The 17,517-nt window shown below is 54.7% G+C and overlaps 1 protein-coding gene across 5 annotated transcripts; it reads left to right on the top strand.

Moving 5' to 3' along the window:
• The first annotated feature begins 10,076 nt into the window (after positions 1-10,076).
• On the top strand, positions 10,077-17,065 carry RNF112 (ring finger protein 112). Of its 5 annotated transcripts, none has more exons than XM_074319736.2 (14): positions 10,077-10,224; positions 10,666-10,706; positions 11,410-11,695; positions 11,886-12,092; positions 12,206-12,334; positions 12,527-12,631; positions 14,030-14,080; positions 14,377-14,433; positions 14,512-14,586; positions 14,708-14,822; positions 14,970-15,136; positions 15,214-15,267; positions 15,374-15,448; positions 15,622-17,065. In XM_074319736.2, exons 2-14 carry the CDS (start codon positions 10,684-10,686, stop codon positions 16,090-16,092), a joined length of 1,815 nt encoding a protein of 604 aa, XP_074175837.2. In that variant the 5' UTR covers positions 10,077-10,224; positions 10,666-10,683; the 3' UTR covers positions 16,093-17,065. The 5 variants fall into 5 exon arrangements, with proteins under 5 accessions (XP_074175837.2, XP_019609343.3, XP_019609341.3 ...); XM_019753784.3 differs by lacking the exon at positions 10,077-10,224 and adding an exon at positions 10,231-10,408; XM_019753782.3 differs by lacking the exon at positions 10,077-10,224 and adding an exon at positions 10,329-10,454 and having other exon boundaries at positions 11,889-12,092.
• Positions 17,066-17,517: the final 452 nt, after the last annotated feature.

Below are 17,517 nucleotides of genomic sequence, written 5' to 3'. Positions count from 1 at the left end.
GAATATTAAAATTTAAAAAAAAATAGGTAATTAAGGTGAAATGAGGTCATGTGGATGGGACTTAACCCAGTGACTGATGCCCTTATGAGAAGAGATTGGGACACAGACACTCACAGAGGGAAGACCATGTGAAGACACAGGGAGAAGACAGCCGTCTACAAGCCAAGGACAAAGACCTCAGGAGAAAGCAAACTTGTTAACACATTGATCTTGGAATTCTAGCCTCCAAACTTGTGAGAAAATTAATTTCTGTTATTTAAGCCATCGAGTCTGTGGTACCTTGTCATGGCAGCCCTGGCAGACTCATACGGGGCCTGTCACAGACCAGTTCCGGAGGGCCTCACATTTAGACCTCAGGCTTTCCTGGCCAAATGGATTCTTTGTTGTTTAAAGCATCCAGTGTAAACTTAAAAAATATGGCTCCGCTTCCATTACCCTGTTTTGCCATGACTTCATTTATTAATATGCCAGAACCTTCTTAAACTGGAAGTGGATGGGGCCTCCCAACATTTGTGGGACTCCTCCCTCTGCCTGCGGTCCTGTTGTCCCTTCGCACCCATCTTCTTCGTCTCCTGATGTCCGCTGGACGTGCCACTGCTTGTGGGCCCTCCCTGCACACTGCCAGCATGGCAGGGCCTCTGCCAGAGCGTGCGTCTGGGGCCGTGCTGACTGATGCCAGGAAGGAGCCGGTGGCTGGCACAGGTGCCACATTCATCTGCGAGGCAGGAACAGCCCAGATTCTAACTGGGGATGGGCTCAGGCCAAAGGTCAGGCCTCAGGGGGCACAGTGATCAGTAACAGTGCTGCACAAGTAACCTGGGTCTACAACGTCTAGTTATTTAATCATCAACTATTTATTTATTGTAACTGGACATTTAGGATGCTTTAAAGCTTCTCCTTTATTTAAAAAAAAAAGCTTCTGTTTTTGGCAACATGGCAGAGAAAACTAGAAACTGAGACATATGCTTGCACATTCGTCACTTACACTGGAAAGGTCAACACGTTGGTGAGGACACCCTTCAGTCAAACCATAGGCACCCACCTGCGGAGTGCAGTCACAGCAGAAGCACTCATTACAGCATGCTTGTGACAGAAAGGCTTAGTGCCACTCTCGATGTGTGTCGCCAGAAGACCGGTTGGAGGACTCGTTGGATCTCAGAGGTGCCTAATGAGAAGTGGCTGTCCAAACCAGCCAGAGGCTCCTCCCGGCTGTCTGCCTGGGCAATTCGTGGCTCAGGGTCACAAATCTGATTACATGCTTCCTGCTTAACACTGTTGACGGTTCCCAGTGTCATGCCAGTCGAGTCTAGATTCTGCCACACGGCCCCTGGTGATCGGCGGGCCATGTGGCTCCCTGACTGAACCTCCCCCCTCCCCCTGCCTCTACTCTTGCTCCCTCCGCCCTCACCCTGCGCTGTAGCCACACTGGCCTTTGCACATACTGTTCCTTGTGCCTGGAGTGCCTGCCCTTCCCCAGTACCTTTCACGAGGTACTCTCACTCATCCTGCCAGACCGAGCCTCAGGCTGCCATGTCCTCCCAAGGGGAGGAGCTTTCCCTGGGATCCATCCCACGGTTTCCTGGGCTTCTGGACCAGCACCGACCATGCTGAGGGGCAGCTGTCCATCTCCTTGTTTGAGACAGCCTGTGAGCTCCTGGGGGGCAGGGACTCTGTTACTTGTAGCCCCTCCATCCAGCTCAGTGCTTGGTACATAAGAGGCATTTCCTAAACATGGGGAACAAAGGAGAGGGGAGAGAGGATGGGCAAGTTCCCTGAAGGAAGTCTGAGCCAACTTGGACCTGGGCGAAAATGGTGAGGGCACCCCCAGGCGGGGAACGGCGGGGGTCGAGGGGTGGAGGAGGCTATGTGGGGAAAGCCTCTGGCTACAGTAAAGCGCACAGCACTCGGTGAGGCAGGGTGAAGGGACAGCACAGTCCTCATTCAGGGTGTCTGATTCCTCCTTCTGGAGCTGGCATTGGAAGGTCTCCTCAGCTCTCTGAGCCCATTTCCCTGTTCACAAAATGGAGCTAATAGTCACTGTGTTGTGAGAATCAATTGAGGCAGCTCATGTGGCAACACATTGTGAACCCTAAATTGCTAAGCAAATGTTGCTTAATGTTTTCTTTAGAAAATTATTTCAGGAAACCTGGGTTTGAATTGACGTTGGGGAGCTTTGGAAGGGACTTGGATTTCCCTCCAGCTGCCGGTGGGAAGTCCCTGGAAGCTGGCCAGCAGAAGGGGTGGAGCCAGGTTTCAGGGTCAGGGTCAGTAGCAGCCACAAACAGGCCTGGCTTCTCTAGTGTCTGGACTGAGTCTTGCCAGCTGCAGAGTTCAGGGACTGGCCTCAGTGTCCCCTCTGCCAAGTCCCTCCCACCAGCTCTGAACACAGAAGTTGAAACTAGATACTACTTGTAACCTATCGGTGGGATACGGGACATGTGGCTTCATTCAAGGGGAGCCTGCCTGAGCTGACAGCAGCCTTCCCAACTCATCAGGGTTTTGGGCATCCAGGCTGCAGCCTGGAATGGGCCTGACTCAGGGCAGGGCTAGGGCCACCCGTGACGAGAGAGGGTGGATGGTCCCTGGGAGGGACTGGACAGGAAGTCAAAACCTTGTTCTCTCCACAAAAGCAGGAATTCCACACCATGCTCCGCCTTATCTTGATCTTTATTCGTGTATAGTGCATATAAAATGTATTATATATATGGATTGAGGTTTGCAAAACAAGTTGTTTACTAGTAGGGACAGGACTATGGCCACATATGTGTGAAGGAAAAAAACATGTTTTTGTGTGAAACTGAGCATAACAAAATTGAGTGATAAACACTTTCACCAAAACAACTTCTGGTTATCACCTAGGAAGTAAACAACTCCTGGCAAACAACTTCTGGTTATCACATAAGACGTAAACAAGCCCAAGGAAAAGAGGACAAAAGCAGAGCTCCAGAGCAATGCCCTGAGTGGTCTGCCTGGGCGCTCGGCTAAGCACCTCTGCGAGCCTCTGGATGAGACACTATCCGACAGAGTCCTCTGCGAGGTGCAAGCCGTGACACTCCGGGGTCTCCGAGGTTCTTCCTTGCAAGACCAGCTCGCCTCAGACCTGTCATGGGCCCAGTCGTCTCTCCCAGACCAGGAACGTTCCCCACCTCAATTGACTCTGGAACTTGGTTCGTTATTAAATTCTATTCTACTCTGTATAACCTTCTGCGCTGACCAGAGCATTGGCCTCTGGAGGGACATTGGCTCCCAAATAAAGCTGTGTTACTCTCTCTATCGGAACCTGTGTGCCGGGACTTTGTTCCCCACTCGCCTCACGAGTACCACGCAGGGACATAGGGCCTGCCGAGGGGTTAACGTCCCCTTGGCTTTCAGGAAGAGACTGAAGTGTGGCGACTGCCCTTCCAGGTGCTCGCAACAATTCAAAATTAAAAGACACCAGCCGAATATGGCAGCTGTTGGGTGAGCTCCAACTCTGTTGTCTCTGGTCTGGATCTTGTCCCACTGCTCCTCCTTCACCCGAAGAGGCCTGGACCCTCAGGCCCAGCTGCTCAGGCCAGGTCTCTGACGCGCACACAGAGGGCCTGGCACCGGTGCATCTTGGTCAGGGCCAGGGCGAGAGCAAGCATGGCCAGTGTCTGTAAAGCTTGGGGAACACATCCTGCTGCACTGGGGGGGCCAGGGCAAGGGCCTTGGGCATAGAGGCAGCCATGTTGGCATGGGCACCAGGGCGGCTGGGGTACAGCAGCACCCCCCGCAGCTCCCCACACCTGAGAGCACCCAGAAGCCGTTAGCTCAACAGGACAGTGGTGTCTCCCCTTCCTTAGCTCTGCAGGAGAGAGCTGTGGGGCAGCGTCTGAGAGATGGTGTGCGCTGGATGCCCTGGCGCCATCCCCTTCCTCCCTTCCCGTCACGAGCTGCACTCTAGCTAGGCTCTATATCTTGCACCTCTGGGTCTTCACACATGCTGGTCTTTCTGCTAGAAATGTCTTCTCACCCCCACACCTTTGCAGGCTGACTCATATTCACCCTTTAGGCTTAGCTTGAGCATTGCCTTGTGGAGGGCACCTTGCCAGATGTCCAGATCTGAGTGAGGTGCCCTTGCTTGGCCCTCCTACCTCACCTCTCACTCACCCTCGTCAGAGAACTCTTCACCCAGGACTCGTCTAATGAACTTTCTGTCTCTCCCACTGGACTGGAAGCATCCTGAGGGTTCATCAGTCTACTCCCGGGGCCAGCATGATGCCTGGTGTATAGTGCTCAATAAATACTTGTGATATGGATGGGCAAGTATAAGAATGGATGATTGGATGGGCAGACAAGTGGATGACTGCTGGATGAAAGGTTGGGTAGGTGGGTGGGTGGATGGATGGGTGAGTGGACTCCTCGCTCACCTGGCAGGCATCAGGAACACCTTGGGTGGGATCAGCACACAGCTCATCCTGCCCAGTGTTCAGGTCTCCACGCTCTCCTGGGAATACCTGCCTTAGAGACCCTCTCAGGCTTCTCGGTGTAGGAGTGACACATGGGCCTGTTGGGGAGACTGTGGAGGGGGAAGAAGTTCTGGGAGAGAAACAGAGAATAAGGATGACAGAGTCTTGCTGGGCCACAGCCAGAGAGAGCTGTCTGCATTTGGCGAGAGGTCCTGTGGGAGGTGAAGTGGGGGGAGGCTCGTGCTAGGGGAGGAGGAGTGGAGGACAGCAGGCCTGGGCTCAGGGTGACGGGAGGGGGATGCCACCTTGGCCCCGCGGCCCCAGGTGTGGGCTTCTTTCCTTCATTTTCTCCCAGCCAGTCACCCAATAAGAAGTGCCACTGGGCAGCTGGGCAGAGGCACGGGAGACTGACGGCTGATCTTCTGGGAGAAGGGCTACAACAGGGCCACAGCTGACCATGAAGGAGGGGTGTGATGACCTGTCACGTGACCTGCACCTCGGTGGCAGAGCTGGGGGTGTCCAGGTGGCTCCCAGGAGCACAGAGGAGGGAGAGACAGCAGGTGGCAGGAGCAGAAGGGGAGGGATCTCGTGCTCACCAGCACTCACTGTGCCAGTCTTCTTGGTGAGGGCCGGCCTGCCACATGCCCTCCGGGAGCTCCCAGGCCGGGAGGTGGGAGAGAACAGGACACTCCAACAGAAGGGAACTCTGGTCTCACTGAACTCCCCTCCACTTAGACATCAGGAAACAGAGATCCAGAGAAGATCAATGAGGTCACACAGCAATTGGGGTCAGAACCATCCAAAACTCACTTGCCTGATTCCAATACTCTACATAGATGAGCTGGGAGGATTTTTCTCCCCTCCACTCTGAGGTAAGCGGCTGCATACTGAGACGCAGCAAGACCACAAACTCTTTCCCAGACTTATTTTCATAACTGACATGATGCTGCCACCCAAGAACACCACAGAATAAAGGCCTGGTTGCAGAAGCCTCACTGCGTGGGTGTGGATTCCAGCTCTGACATTAATAGGTGTGTGACTTTAGACAACCGATTTAACCTCTCTCTCCTCAGTTTCCTCATCTGGAATATATTAGGTTGGTGCAAACGTAATTGCAGTTTAAAAGGTTAAAAATAATTGCAAAAACCACAATTACTTTTTTTTTTTCTTGTTTACATAAGGGGGTTGTTTAATAGCAATTAAAAAAAAAACTACACTCCTCTCTTTTTTTATATTCCCATATTCTTGGCACTGTAACAGTGCTCCCAGCACAGTGAATACCTAATCCAGCCCTGGTGATTGGAGCCTCGACTGAAAACATCATAGCAACTTCCCATGGAAGGAAGGGAAGACGCTTTTGTGGCTGCTAAGCACAAATGCGACAAATAATTAACAACTGAAGTCTATCCTTACAGGATAATCAGGCCCTTGTAGTAATTTCTTGGCGTGTTTACCTTGGAATTCTAATCACTAACGACAGTTCAGATACTCAGAGAAAAGACTCTATGCCTGTGACCAGCACAGCCAAGACAACTGGAAATGCTTATGCAAAGAAAAGCAGAACTACAGCCAGATATATTTGTAGCATACCATAGTTATTTGTGCACCAACCTAATAGTACCTCCCTCATAGGTTGTGTTGTTGAGGGTGAGCTCGTGTACATGGGGTGCCTGGAATGGTGCCTGTGGGTAAGAGTGTGTGGTGTGTGATGTGTGTGTGTGCATATGGGAGTCAAGTGTGAGCTCATGTAAGTGCACGAGTGCGAGGGCCTTGGTACACGTGTATGTGTGCGTGTTAATGAGTGAGCACATGAGTGTGTGTGGATGTGTAGTGTGAGTCTAAGTGCAGGTGTGTGTGAACCTATACACATGTGCATGAGTGTTGGGGTCTATATAGACAAGAGAGAATAGTGAAGGTGTGTGTATACGATGTGGACACAGGGAGTATTTTCACTGAGTATGTCTGTGAATTTACCTGGCAGGGCATGAAAGGGGGTGACCAGGTGAGTGAGTGAGTGAGTGTGTGTGCCTGTGTGTGTGAAGCAGCTCCTGCCTATATCCGGGGACCCAGAAGCCTCCCCAAACAGGGTCCCAGTCTGGTCCAGCTTCTGAAGCTGTTTCTCCCCAAAGTGACTCCACCCCCTCACATCCTGTCAGCCCAGAAGCTGAAGCCAGAGGTCAGGCGGTCAGTAGCCTGGGATGGGCCACCAGGAGCCTGGTCTCACAGAGAGGGAGGCGCCCGATGTTTGTTGGGTAAATGATGACATAATGAATGAGTCTGTCTCCAGGGACTGAAATTCACTCCCTCCTCACAGCTCAAGCTTCTGAGGCCAGGACCACACTCCTGCCCAGGCCCCTCCCCGGGGTTCTGCTCTCACTGAAGGCCCCTGTCGCTGCCTACCACGCAGGGCCGGGCCTGGCTCGGGGTGGCCTTTCCTGGCCGTCGGAGTCCTGGGGTAGTTCAGGGACTCTCCTGCATGGAGTCCTCGCCCTAGTTAGAAAACGAGGAACCGAGCAGAGTGGAATTTCTTCCTTTCCTTTCCTGTGCAGGCGCTGGCACTTGTCCCCCCCTGGGCGGGGCTTATGGGCCAGGCTCAGGAACTCAGCAGGGACCCTTTGACTTGCAAAACAAGGGTTGCCCATAGCTCACGTGGATTTGAAAATTTTTGCCATGAATTTTTAACGGAAGATTTGTATAATCTTTACAATGTTGAATTTGATAAAAACCATTATAATTATTGTGTATGAACATGTAACGGCTATTTTCTGTTTTGGTGACCCTGACATTCCAGAACCTAGCTCAGTGCTCGGCATTTAGTAGGTGTTCAGCAAACATCTGTTGACTCAGCAGCACTCGTGATTTGAATCTAACTTCACAGAATGTAAGGCCAGCTGAGTTCACCGGATGATACATTATATATAATGTAAAGGGTAGCAGACACTGAACTAAGCAAGTATTTCTGATTTTGAAGTTTTCTTTTTGTAGTTTGGGGAACTTCCTTTTCCCGTCAGGTTTCAATCATCCTCAGAGACTGTAGAAACGTGCAGAGGACTGTGGAGCTTAGCGGATAGAATGGAGTTCGCCATGCCTGACCCCCACAGCCAGCCTCCCGGGACAAAGGGTTCCCCTCAAACCCCCAGGTACCAGCAAGGTCCTCTGAGAGCAAAGGAAGAGGGTCTGGTCCTGTCTCCAGGGGCACAAGCTCTCAGCCTGGGGAGGCATGGTGGTTTCTACCCCTGACCTCCCACTGTGTCTCTCAAGTGCCGGGGCCTGGGTTGGGGGCTCCGCCCGTGGAGCCTGGCCTCCTGCCCACCTCCAGCTCTGTCCTTCTAACTTGCCGTCCACACAACAGCCAGGGTGACCAAGGCTAGCTTCTGGGGTGTGTCACCAGTGCAGTCACCAGCACCAGCCCTCAGAAGGGCCTGTGCTTGGGCGGCAGTATTCTGCAGCCGTCATCTGGAAATGATTCATCATTTGAGCTTTGAGTTTGTGTTTTGTAAGTGAAGCCTGAAGGGGAAATGGAGCATGCTCTGGGGCCTGGAAGCTTTGCGCCGCCCCCGCCTCCTGTCCTCCATGTCCATCTCCCATTACCTCCTAAAATGCGTTCTTGGCTGCCCCCTCCCCGCCCCTTGGCACCTCTTCCATCTAGAGGCCTAGATGTGGGCTCAAGCAGAATTGGTGACTGGTGGGTTAGACCCAGCTATCTTGGGGTGGGACACCTCACTGGGCTGAAATTCAGTGGGGACCTCTTGCCCAGTCCCCAATCCAGGTGCTGAGCACCCCAGCATGAAGGTCACTGCCCTTGGGCTCCCCTGTCAGCAGTGAGTTGGGGGGGGCTATGGGAAGGGGAGATTGGCTTTCAATCAAAATGCCCCTGCTGTGGCCTCCGCAGTTTCATTTTGCACCAAGCCCACAAATGACACAGCCATCCCTAAGCATGATGCTTCTACAACACAGGTATGCCCTGTGGGAGCCCTCCTGGTACACCTGCTGATGTGACCAGATCACGCGGTCCTGCACGCCCCGGTTGGCTCGGTTCTTTGGCCTCTCCCTTCCCAACATCCTGTTCGCTCTGCCTGGAGCAGCCTTTCCTGCCTCTGGGCTCATGGGGACAGCCCTGATACCTCGAAGTCTGCGTTCTCACTGTAGCATAGCAAAGCATTTTCATCTCCTGATTGGTCCATGAGCCCCCAGAGGAAACCTTGGGGAGCATAGCATCTTTGTGTCTCCTGTTCCCAGCTGCACCCCAAGGTCTGGATGCCCGGTGAGTAACCCGGGCTGGCTTCTCGGGTATGTGACCAGTGCAGTAGCTCAGGGAAGACCGGGCACCCATCTGCTTTCCCACCTCTTTGCCTGGTGATGAGAAAACAGGGGCTCGGAGAGGATGGCAACTTACCAGGGTCTTGTGTTGGGAGGGCAGGTGTAGAACTACCATGTCAATCCAGTGCCCAGGCTCTCTCTCAGCACATGACTGAGAAGACCACTCTACAGGGAAGGGGAACCGTGGGCATGGCTCTGCCCAGCTCCTCCCCTAGGGCAGCTTTGCTATCAAGAAGGGGAGGGGTTGCTTGAAGCATCGCACTTCTCTGGCTTCAATTCAGCCCCACAAACAGAGGCCCTTCAGCCTCTGGTGTGAAGACCTAGGTGAACAAGATCCAGTCCCAGAAGCAGGTGCATCCCACCCTCTGGGGGTGATTTCCACTAAACTTTTCCAAGGTACTAATCCCATCTCCCCCTCTGAGTTCTTGCTCCTAGAGGTTGAGAATAATTTTTGCCTGAGTAAATGGCTTTCTGTATACAACTGTGACCCCTCAAAGCTCAGAGAAGTGAGGGGAAGCACCCAGGGCCCCTGACTGGACAGGTCGTCTGGGAATCAGCCTGGATCAGCCGCCTCCAAAGCCTGGGCCTCACTGAACTTATCACAAGTCAGGTGCTAGAGCCGTGTCCAGTCGGGAAGGGATGGCACCTGAGCTGGGCCTGCAACGGTCTCTCAGGAGGGGTGGGAGGTGCCCCCTGCAGATAGAGGGGACATGGAGTGTAGGTGCAGAGGCAGAGAAGGGTGGAAGAGAGGGAAGGCTGGAGAGGACATTTCAGGACAGCGGATGCAGCCAGGTAGTTTGGATTTTGAGCTGGTGGTTAGGGAGCCATGGCAGGCATTTGAGCAGCATGGGGTTCAGCTGTGCTCAGGGGGGTTTTTGCTGGAGGTGCACTGGGAAGGGGAGGGGATGAGCCCAGTCAAGAGGCAGTTAGAAGGTCCAGAGGTGACTGTCACATACTTGAAGCAAGGTGAAAGCCTTTGGAAGAGGAAGACACCAGGGGCCACACAGCCAATAGAAGTGAAGGATGCTGAGCAAACCTGCAGCTGCGACTGGGCACCAATGAGATAGCCCTGGGCAGGAGGGAGTGTGCAGGGCCACGTGCAATACGGTGGCCCCACGGGGCCCCACACATAGTAGGTGCTCTGTAAAGTGTTCCTTTAATGAAGGAGGGGGGGGCCTCTCTCTGGTTTCCTACATCTCTCCCTTTTGCACACCCTGCCCTGAGCCCTGGAAGGACCCCGCTGGGCCGGTGGGGGCAGCACTTGCCCAAGGTTCCCTCTCTGCCAGCGCAGCCATGTGGCTTCTCTCTCTCCCTTCACCCTCCCCCTCCATGTCCTTATCTTTCCCTTTTGTCTCCATGGCGACTCACCACTTCAGCTTGCCTGCATCCCAGCCTCTGCCAGGGATTCTGAGCCCGGCCCTTCCCTCCCTCCTCCAGAGCCCTGGTTCCTGCAGTCCTGTCTCCTCCCCCTGGGGTGAGTCCAGAGGCAGCCTCCTCTTTCCTGACTGTCACATCTATTTTTCAGCTCTGACAGTCGGCTCCTCTGGGGAGACCATCCCCCCACACCCTCCACCTGCTACAGCTCACCAGCCCTTCCATCCTTACCGCTGGCTGAAGGGCGTCCGGACCCTCTCCCCACCCCACGCTCCCATGCCGAGGTCCGCCTTGTCAGTCATTTCCTTTTGTCACTGGCTTGGCAAACAGGCGAGTCTTCAGTCCTGAGACCTGAGGAGGATGGGGGTGGGAGGTGCCACCTGGGCATGGGCGATGGGGGTGCGTATGCCGAATGGGGGTGGGGAGCCGCTGAAACCCAGGATGAAGACAGAAGTCTGGATTCTTTTCAAAATAACATTTTTTTTTTTTTTTTGCGTGTGTTTTATTTTGTTTTTTTTTCCCCAAAAAATTTTTCTCCAAGGAGAGAAAACGGAGCTTCATGGGAAACAGCAGCAACAGTTGGTGAGTGTCAGGGCCTGCTGGCAGGACTGGTGCAGTGGGCCTCATCGGTAGGCTGGTCCAGGCACAGGGGGCCTGAGGCTTTCCCAGGGGAGGGCATGTGAGGCTGGATCTGCCAGGCTCTGGGGGTGGGGGATGGAGACAGGGAAAACTGGGGCTGCTGCAGGGAGGCTGATTCTAGCTCAGAGTGGGAGAGTAGAAAGAATCTGCTAAGAACCAGAGCCATCTGCCCCACAACTGGTGGGCTCCCAACCTCTCCTCAAGGTCCCATCTCGGGGTGTGTTTAAGCTGCTGTAGGAGGTTGTAGAAGGGATCACTCCTTAGGTGGTCAGGCTGAGTCAGTAAGTCCTTGAGGGAGCCCTGGCAGCAGTAAGTGGGGGAGGATTTTCACGAGCATCATCTCACCAGATCGCTCCAATAGCCCATCTGGCAGGAACTGCTCACCTTTCCTCTTGGACGATTAGGGAACGAGGGGCCGGACGGGGGCTGGTACTTGCCCATGGTTGTAGTTGGCGGCATAGCAGAGGGAAGATTCCATCCGTTCCATGCTTTCTCTCTCCCAGGATCCCTCTCCGGGTTCTGGGATGCAAGTCAGTGAGGAACAGGCAGAGCGTGGCCTCTTTGGGTTCAGCCTGCACCCTCAGTCCCTGGCCTGTGCTCCCTGCACCCTACATGCGGCTCTCAAATGGCCCATTCTGCCCCCCAGGTCCCACATGCCATTCCCCAAGTTGGAGCTGGGCCTGGGATCCAGGCCCGCAGCACCCCGGGAGCTTCCTACCTGCTCCATCTGTCTGGAGAAACTGCGCGAGCCGGTCTCGCTGGACTGCGGCCACGACTTCTGCACTCGGTGTTTCAGCACGCACCGTGTCCCTGGCTGCCAGCCGCCCTGCTGCCCAGAGTGCCGGAAGATATGCAAGCAGAAGAAGGGCCTCCGGAGTCTGGGGGAGAAGATGAAGCTGCTGCCACAGAGGCCACCACCACCTGTGCTGCAGGTCGGGGGACCAGGCCTCATTGCAGGGCAGGGGGCATGGAGAGACCCGGGTCCAGTCCAAGAGGGGTGTGTAGCTTTGGCCCTATTCTAGGATGTCAGGGTAAGAAACTGAGTTTGGGGTTGGACACACCCCAGACTTGGGGCCCGACTCCCACAGCCTGAGTTCAGGGACCTCTCTTTCCTCTGGCCAGGAGACCTGTGCCGTGAGGGCGGAGCCACTACTGCTGGTGCGAATCAATGCCTCCGGAGGCCTCATCCTGAGGATGGGGGCCATCAACCGCTGCCTGAAGCACCCCCTGGCCAGGGACACCCCTGTCTGCCTCCTTGCTGTCCTGGGGGAGCAGCACTCAGGGAAGGACTGCCTCCTCAACCACTTTCTCCAGGGGCTGCCGGGCCTGGTGAGGGCAGGCTGGGGCAAGGGGCTAGGGACAGGTTAGGGGTCCCAGCCTGGCTTTGGGAGGGGAATAGGGGCTGGGTGAACCAACCGATGCCCTCCTTCTCTGCCCTGCAGGAGTCCTGCGAGAGTGGCTGGCCAAGAGGAGGGGGCTCCCTGCAGGGGTTCAGATGGGGTGCCAATAGCCTCACCAGGGGCATATGGATGTGGAGCCAACCCTTCCTGCTGGGGAAAGACGGGAAGAAGGTGAGGGAGAGAAAGGACAGAGGAAGTCAGAACTGGGTCAGGCAGGGGGAAGGGAAGAGAGACAGAGAGCAGAGATGGGTGGAGAGGAGGAGAATGGAGAAGGAAAACTTTGGGGTGAAGACAAGAAGACAGGGTGGGCAGAGGTACCTGAGGCAGTCTTGACCCCTTGGTTTGTCCCCCGCCACTGCACAGGTGGCTGTGTTTCTGGTGGACACGGGGGACGCCATGAGCCCTGAACTGAGCAGGGAAACAAGGACCAAGCTCTGTGCTCTCACCACGATGCTGAGCTCCTACCAGGTGAGGGTGCTGTGATCTGACGCCTCCACTTACCTGCCCCACTCCAGCTCAGCTTTCTGAAAACCTGGGGCATCTCAGCTGGGTCTGTCCCTCAGAGCACAGGGAATGGTCACCCTATCTCGCACACATTTGTGTCCAGCATCCCTGCAGGTTCTGGGGGTGCCCCTGAGAGAGAAGGATACCCCCAGTCGGTGAAGGTGGGAGCATGGTTTATTCTAAAGGTGGGCCGACCAAAATAATATGAGTATTTTCATGCTTTGGAGGCACCATATAAAAACGGTAGCATATATAAAACTAGTCCTTCATGCTCTCACATAGTACACATTTTACCTTCTATACTTAAAAATATAATATAAATATTTAAATAATCTATAATTCAGAACTTGGTTGACACTGCACTGAATCAGTCTAACTGCTCTAGCACCTGAAAAAGCCAATGAATGTTTCCATTTTGTTGTTTTGAATAGGCCTTTTTGAAGATTCAGTAACCAACTCTGGGTTTCTCCCAGTTGAACTCCCAACCCGAGTAACTTAATATGAGAAGCCTTTCTTTCAATTTACCTAAGCCTAGGATTTCCCACTTCCTGTGATTCAAGGCCATTTCTCAGCGCTAGTCTCCTGCTGAAATGTAACTTCGTTCTGTCTCTTTTCCTCCTGGTTTCCTGATATTTTATGTCGTTAGATTTCCTACTTCAATGTTCTGCCCAATACTTATTTGAGCCCTGGAGACATCCTACCTTGAAAGTTACATATGGTAATTGCTTATATGTTTTTTGTCAATATTCTCTCTGGATTTTATATAAAACAACTATTATCAAAGAGAAATAGAAATGGGGGTGAAAGGAAGCCAGGTCTGTATAATTAAAACAATAGCAACACCGTGAAGTCCTTTCCTAAGTTGGAAAGAAAAAAAAATAGTTACAGGGAGTTCAATAAAATTGTTAACTTTATCTTTATAACAGGGTAATGCTGCAAAGACAGGAAAAAGAACCAGACATGACACCAGTGTAAATTATATATAAAAATATACTCAGATAAAAATGTGTTAATTGAATTCAAGTTTTCCCTAATTCCTGATACATGTGGACAACAATCCAATTTGAAAATTGTGGATAGAAATGAATAATATGAATTTTAAATAAAACTGAAATATCTATAAAAAATAAAAAAATAAAGGTGGGCCGAAAGTCTGTGGGGGCAGCTGAAGGTCTGCAGGATCACCCCCCAGCTTTCCTTCCGTCCCTCACAGCCTGATGTAGAGGCTGTAGAGGCCCCCGGGCTGGTCTCTCCCAGGTCCCAAGCCTCACAGTCGGCCTGCGATCTCCTTTCTCACCAGGGTCTTCCCAGTATTTCTTTGCCTTTGCAGACCCTCTTCCATCTTGTTCTCCTTGGTTCCAGATCTTCAACACCTCCCAGGAACTGAAGGATACAGACCTGGAATATCTGGAGGTGAGGAGACATCTGGTGTTGGGGTGCTGCCGCGTCCCTGCCCTGACCATAAGGTCAGGGGACTGGACCAACCAGAATCAGACACCTTCCACTTTGACCTAAGATTTCATGACCTGCAGCTGGGTTGGTGCGTTTGAGGGCAGAGGGTGAAGCACCAGACACCTGGCTGGGGGGAGGTGGGAGAGGCCTGGAGCTGGGAGCTGGGAGCAGGGGTCGGTCGTACAATGGGCCTGGTGGGGAGGGGAGGCACAGACCTTGGAGTGGCCCAGCTGTGACACTCTGTGTCCTGTCTCTAGATGCTTCTCCATGTGGCTGAGGTGATGGGCAGGCATTATGGGATGGTGCCAATCCAGGTGAGACACCCATTTCTGGACTCGTGACCCAGACCCAGATACCCCTAGCTGCTGGTGTCAGGACCTATTCTCTTCCAGCACCTGGATCTCTTAGTTCGAGATTCATCGCATTTCAACAAGGCAGGGCAGGGGCACGCGGGTGATGTCATCCAGGTGAGCGTACAGAGGGAAGGGATGGAGGGGCGGGTAGACAGCGCAGAGTTGAGAGGTCCTGTAGGCAAGCTAGGAACGGGGCTGGACCCCTAGCTCAGAGCTTTCCCCTTCCACCTCTCAGAAATCCAGCAAATACCCCAGGGTTCGGGAGCTGCTCCAAAGGAGGCGAGCCCGCTGTTACCTCCTGCCTGCTCCAAGGAGGCGGTGGGCCAGCAAAGACCACGGAAGCCCAGGCAGTGAGTGTCCCAGCAGCAAAGGCCTCCCCAGATTGCCCTCCTCTGGGCAACCTGCCAGTGTCTCCCAGCCTCTGACACCCTTTACCCTCTCGACACCCAGTCCTGCTCAGCCCCCGATCTCCTCAGCATGAAGAATCTCTTCCTCAGACACAGATGACGATTCCCACCACCTCCGAGCCTACGTCGCAGATGTGCTGAGTGCTGCCCCCCAGCATGCCAAGAGCCGCTGCCGGGGATACTGCAGTGAGGGGCGCCCCCTGGCCAGGGGAGACAGACGCCTGCTCACAGGGCAGCAGTTAGCTCAGGAAATCAAGGTGTGAAAACTCCCCAGAGACCCAGAGAGCCCGTTGTCCCCATGCCCTCCCTGACCCCTCCAATGATGTCTCTGCAGAACCTCTCAGGCTGGATGGGGAGGACAGGGCCCGGGTTTGCATCTCCTGATGAGGTACAGCGCTCCCCGGCAGGATCCAGGGGGCCGGGAGGGAGGCGAGTTGGTGTGCCCTGGGACCCGGGGAGGAAGGGGGAAGGCATCCTGGGTTTCCCGTGCACAGATGGCCGCCCAGCTGCACGACCTGCGGACGGCGGAGGCTGCCAAGAAGGAGTTTGAGGAGTATGTACGGCAGCAGGTGAGCCCTGGGCCTGCGTGGGGGCCGTGTCGGGCCTGCGTGGGGGCCGTGTCGGGCCTGCGTGGGGGCCGTCTCGGGCCTGCGTGGGGCCCGTGTCCGGCCAGCAGGGCTCACACCTGGGGAGGACCCCCGGGTCTCCGGGTCAGGGAGCCTTCTTTCTCCTCCTGGCACAGGACACGGCCACCAAGCGCATATTCTCTGCGCTCCGGGTCCTGCCTGACACCATGAGGAGCCTCCTCTCCGCCCAGAAAGATGCCATCCTGGCTCACCACGGAGCCGCCTTGCTGTGCCAGGGGAGAGAGCAGGCCTTGGCGGCCCTGGAGGCCGAGCTGCAGGCTGAGGCCAAGGCCTTCATGGACGCCTACACCATGCGCTTCTGTGGCCACCTGGCTGCCGTTGGGGGTGCCGTGGGGGCCGGGCTCATGGGCCTGGCCGGAGGTGTGGTGGGTGCGGGCATGGCCGCGGCTGCGCTGGCTGCGGAGGCTGGGATGGTGGCAGCTGGAGCCGCGGTGGGGGCCACAGGGGCCGCTGTGGTCGGGGGTGGTGTGGGTGCTGGGTTGGCGGCCACCGTGGGCTGCTTGGAGAAGGAGGAGGATGACAGGGTGCAGAGAGGGGATCGAGAGCCCCTGCTCCAAGAAGAGTAACAACCCCCAGGAGACAGTGGAGGAAGGGAGAGAAGTGGAGGAGGGTGCGGTGTACCGAGGACCCCCCTGTCCCACTGCCCTGGTTGAACGCTCAGCGTCTGCGTGGCTGGCAGAGGCAAAGAATGGAGCTGACTCCAGGAACCCAGGGAGGCCTCCAGAGGGCCAAGAGGCAGTATTTGGGGCAGTAAATACAGTATAGGGTCAGTTTCTGGTTGTGGATGATTTCTAACCTACCACTGACCTACATACACTTGACCACTGTGTCTCCCACCAAGAGTGAGGCTCCACCCTCCCTGCCCTGGCTCATTTCCCAGGGACTGTAGGAAGGCTAAGCATTCTGCAAGTCTCTCCTTGGGTGGACAGGGCCTGTCCTTTCACAGAAGGGAACAACCCCAGGTCAAGTGACCTTGGTGTTCAGGATCGGGGAGCAACGATGAGGGGCTGGGGAAAAGAGAGAAGGGGGGCCACTGGATTCAACCAAAGAGTCCAGGTGTGATGGATAGTGGCCGTAACCCTGGAGGAGAAACTCCTCCCGGTGACTCTCCCTAAAGCTGCCCCAGCAGGACAAAGCGGGCACATCTCACCCGCAGCCCCAGGGAATCTGCATGTGCACCTGAGTGAGGGCCCTCTAGGTGGCTCTCATGGCCTGCCCTTTGTCATACGTGGCTAGACGCAGAGTGCCCGTGTTTTTTGTGGAATGTCATCCCAGCAATGGGTTAAATGCCAAAGAAATACCCTGTGATCACATTGGGAGCTGCAGCACAGCCCTGGGAAGAGCCCTTGAAAGTCCTGCAAGCATCAGCAAGGGCGCGCGCTTGACCCCCCCCCCCCCAGCCCAACCCCCACGGAGAGCCTGAGGGCCCAGCGCCCCTCCCAGGGGGACTGGGAAGTCCTACTAGGAAGATTTCTAGGCTATTAAACTGTTAAGGGTTAATGGGTGCATTACATGAAAAATAAAACGTGTGTGCTTGAATGTCACCTTCCCAGTAAATTATTGAAACAATTCTTGATTCAGCCCCCAGAGGGCTTTGGGGCAGGGCAAAGTGAAGTAAGGTGCTCCATTATGCGGACTTGTGGACAGGAAGAGGGAGACTGAAATTGCAGAGATCTGGGAGCTGAGTGTCCCAGACTCAGGGTCTCGCAGGAAGGCTCAGGCCAAAAGCCAAAGGCACAGCCACATTCACAGGCTTGTCCCCAGGTCTCTCTTGCTTCACATGGCCCTGTGAACAGGTGGTCACCTGGCATCTGTCCTGGCGGAGGAGAGAATGAAGGCATAGATGGGGGGAGACCTTGTTAAAGCCGTGAAGAGAGGAGGATCCCAGGACCGCCTGTGTAGGACCAGCCAGCGGGGGTTTACCTGTGGCTTCTCTTCCCCGCCCCGTGCCCTACCTCAGAATTATAGCAGCAGTCACTGTCTCCAAAGCC

The sequence above is a fragment of the Rhinolophus sinicus genome, chromosome 12 (assembly GCF_057876585.1).
Source record: "Rhinolophus sinicus isolate RSI-liver-muscle chromosome 12, RSI-T2T, whole genome shotgun sequence".
NCBI lineage: Eukaryota > Metazoa > Chordata > Mammalia > Chiroptera > Rhinolophidae > Rhinolophus > Rhinolophus sinicus.
This window is presented reverse-complemented; position numbering and strand designations above follow the sequence as displayed.

Bases quoted from the DNA above. Each gene is read 5' to 3' on its own strand.
- RNF112 (XM_019753781.3), top strand. From the start codon at position 10,401: ATGCCGAGGTCCGCCTTGTCAGTCATTTCCTTTTGTCACTGGCTTGGC. The intron at 11,696-11,885 runs GTCGGGGGACCA...TCCTCTGGCCAG, and splicing joins CACCACCACCTGTGCTGCAG to GAGACCTGTGCCGTGAGGGC. The intron at 14,823-14,969 runs GTGAGTGTCCCA...TCTCTTCCTCAG, and splicing joins AGACCACGGAAGCCCAGGCA to ACACAGATGACGATTCCCAC.